Source organism: Grampus griseus (genome assembly GCF_964374135.1).
Source record: "Grampus griseus genome assembly, chromosome: Y".
NCBI classification, from domain to species: domain Eukaryota; kingdom Metazoa; phylum Chordata; class Mammalia; order Artiodactyla; family Delphinidae; genus Grampus; species Grampus griseus.
Genome location: NC_139016.1, coordinates 14,048,617 through 14,051,867, shown reverse-complemented (window position 1 = coordinate 14,051,867; position 3,251 = coordinate 14,048,617). Strand labels below are relative to the sequence as shown.

The following is a 3,251-nucleotide window of genomic DNA, read 5'->3' as shown; positions in this document are numbered from 1 at the left end:
TCTCCACAAGGAGGTCTATGGCCCCGAATCCCTACTCATCAGATGTGCAGACACCAACCTGGTGAGGACTGGCAGATTGACTTCACCCACGTGCCCCCCTGTAAATGCTTCTGATATTTGCTCACTCTCGTTGACACCTTTTCAGGTTGGATCGAGGCCTTCCCAACGGCCCGAGAAATGGCAGATATGGTCACCACCATCCTTCTCCAACATATCATCCCCCGATTTGGCCTGCGGATCTCCATCCAGTCGGACAACGGACCCACCTTCGTCTCTCAGGTGGTTCAGCAGGTATCCGAGGCTCTTCAGATCACCTGGAGACTCCACGTCCATGACCCCAAGTCATCCAGTAAGGCTGAGCATGCCAACAGAATCTTGAAAGACCACCTCACCAAGCTCTCCCTTGAGGTCTGTATCTCATGGCCCGATCTGCTCCCTCTTGCCCTCACCCGAATCCGAGCCTCACCTCGGACCCCTACTGGTCTCAGTCCATTCGAACTGCTCTATGGCTGCCCTTTTCTCCTCCATAACCTACCAACCCCAAACCCACCCCTAGCTTCCTACCTCCCCACCTGTCTCTGCTTCACCACCTTCTCCGTGAACATGCTGACCACAACCTGCTGACGGTCACTGCCTCTGAAACTTCCTCTCTCCCTCTACAACCCAGCGATAGCGTCCTCCTCAAAGAATTACACCCCCAATCTCTCAAGCCATGGGGGACAGGCCCCCATACGGTGACCAATCCCATGACAGCTAAACTCTTGGGACACCCCTCCTGGTACCATGTCTCCCGCCTTAAAATGGCCCCAACTCCAGAGGCTTGGATGGCCCTACTGCTGGGTCCCACGAGACTACAGCTTGTCCGTCACCCTGTCTCTCCTCCTGCTGCTCCTCCTGCCACCCAGGACTCACCAGATGTCCCTATGGCGCTTCCAGGTCCACGGGACATGGCAAGCTAAAGGTCAGACCCACGCAAGAGTCCTGGGCACGGGAGACTGCCAACGAGATGGGTGCCAGGCCCTGGTGACAGTCCAGATCCCCATCTCTAACATTGAAGGTGTTCCCCTGGGTTGGTCCACCCCCACTGTCTGCTTCACTTACGATCAGACAAGAGACTACTGTCAATGGTGGGGTGAGACCTACGGGGGGTGCCCCTATCACTCATGTAACATCCATGTGGCAAAACTAGATACCAGGAGCTCGCTCCGAAAATCCCACCTGCTCACCGCAAATGGCAACGGTCAATTATTCATCAACATCAAAGATCCCTGGGACACCAGATGGGTAAAAGGGGTACAAGGAAAAATCTACCAGTGGGCAACTGATGCCTACCACCGTGGGCTCTATCAGGGTCTTCCGCTCATATGTCAGAGTGATCCCTGAAAGTATCCAGCACTTGAGCAAACAGGCCACCATGGTCCAGGAGACGGAACAGGCCCTAGAACGCCAACTACCCCACCCTGAGCACAAGACGGACCCTTTTCCTTGGTTGGCCCTCATCCGCCAAGGGGTGCAAATGCTTAATCACACCAGAATAGGCAACATCTCTGACTGCTTTCTATGTGCCTCACTTGCCCGACCACCATTCACTGCTGTCCTACTCGATCAGCCCTTCACCTCTACCCTCCCTAGTTTCTCCCAGAACTTATCTTTTCCCCCATTAAGAGTCCCCATATTCCTTGATTTAGGAAAAAAGAACCTCACAATTTGCTATGGCAGCCGCCCAAACTTAACTGATGATGCACTCCCTTGCAATTCATCCCTCCCTGTAACTACGCCAATGGGGGCCCCACCAGGCTTGTTCTTTTGGTGTAATGGCTCCCTTACAAAAGAGGTCAACTCTTCCTCCCCCTTCCCACGTATCCCCGTCACCCTTGTTCCACAACTCACATTATATGGCCAAGCCGAATTTCTCTCACTTACCACACAAATTTTTGGCTGACAAAAAAGGGCCATCTTTCTCCCTATGGTCACAGGCATTTCCCTCGCCTCCTCTCTCGTCGCTGCGGGCATCGGGGGAGGAGCCCTAACACACAGTGTCTCAACATCCCGCGACCTAGAAAAGAAACTCCAGCTAGCCATTGAGAACTCTGCCGCCTCCATCACCTCCCTCCTGTGTCAGATCACCTCAGTAGCCCGAGTTGCCCTCCAAAATCGACGCGCCCTGGACCTTCTGACAGCCGACAAAGGAGGTACCTGCCTCTTCCTACAGGAAGAGTGCTGCTGCTACATCAACGAGACAGGGGGCGTTGAAGACAATGTAGATGCTCTCCGATGCTTAAAAGAAGAACTCCAATGCAGGCAGTGACAATCCACCTCCCCCATCCCCGTTTGGTGGCAGCCACCCTCTATACCTGGCTGACACCAATCCTAGGCCCCTTAATCCTTATCTGCATCCTATTCATGCTTGCGCCCTGTTTCCTCAGGGTTCTCCGCAGTCGCATACAAGAAGTCTCTCGGGTCGTGGTAAACCAGATGCTCCTCCACCCGTATACCTTACTACCCACAGAACCCCCCGTGGCCGCCCTCCCCTAACCTCCGGACCGCTGGCCACCCAACTCCCTTACGGCGCCCCTGTACGGCAGGAAGTAGCCAGAGACAAAACGTTGCCCCATTACACCAAAGAAGTCGGGATGTAAGGCCAGCAGGTCCAGGGAAGGGCCCAGGAAGCCAAACGGAACCCTCACCAAAGTGGCTGATGCAACTGACACCTGACATTGCCACACCACTCGGCCCTGGTCTTCCCACTTCCCGAGGGGCAGAACCAGCGGCTCTGAGACTGATGCAACCAACACCTGACATTGCTACAACACCCGAGAGATTACCAAAAATGGGCTGCTTCACACAGCAAGCACCTCCCCTGCGTCCACCCCTATAAATTTTGTTTGTGCCTGCACCCGGGCGCGACTCCTCTGGCCCCTTTCTCTCGGACCAGTGAACCTCGCCTGGGAGCATTCCCAAATAAAGCTTGTTTAAGCTCTCCTCCGTTTTTGGTGCCGTTCCTTACAATCAATATGTATGCTCCTATTCCCATTTTCTTAATTGTTTTGGGTTTGTTATTGTAGGTCTTTTCCTCCTCTTGTGTCTCTTGCCTAGAGAAGTTCCTTTAGCATTTGTTGTAAGGCTGGTTTGGTGGTGCTGAACTCTCTCAGGTTTTGCTTGTCTGTAAAGGTTTTAATTTCTTCATCAAATCTGAATGAGATCCTTGCTGGGTAGAGCAATCTTGGTTTTAAGTTTTTCTCCTTCAGCAC

The 3,251-nt window shown here is 53.4% G+C and overlaps 1 protein-coding gene across 1 annotated transcript; it reads left to right on the top strand.

Moving 5' to 3' along the window:
* Positions 1 to 783: 783 nt before the first annotated feature.
* LOC309817696 (putative endogenous retrovirus group FC1 Env polyprotein) lies at positions 784 to 1,383 on the top strand (the record flags this gene model as incomplete). The annotated part of the gene is made up of 1 exon (XM_082646962.1): positions 784 to 1,383. One exon carries the CDS (start codon positions 784 to 786, stop codon positions 1,381 to 1,383), a length of 600 nt encoding a protein of 199 aa, XP_082503088.1.
* Positions 1,384 to 3,251: the final 1,868 nt, after the last annotated feature.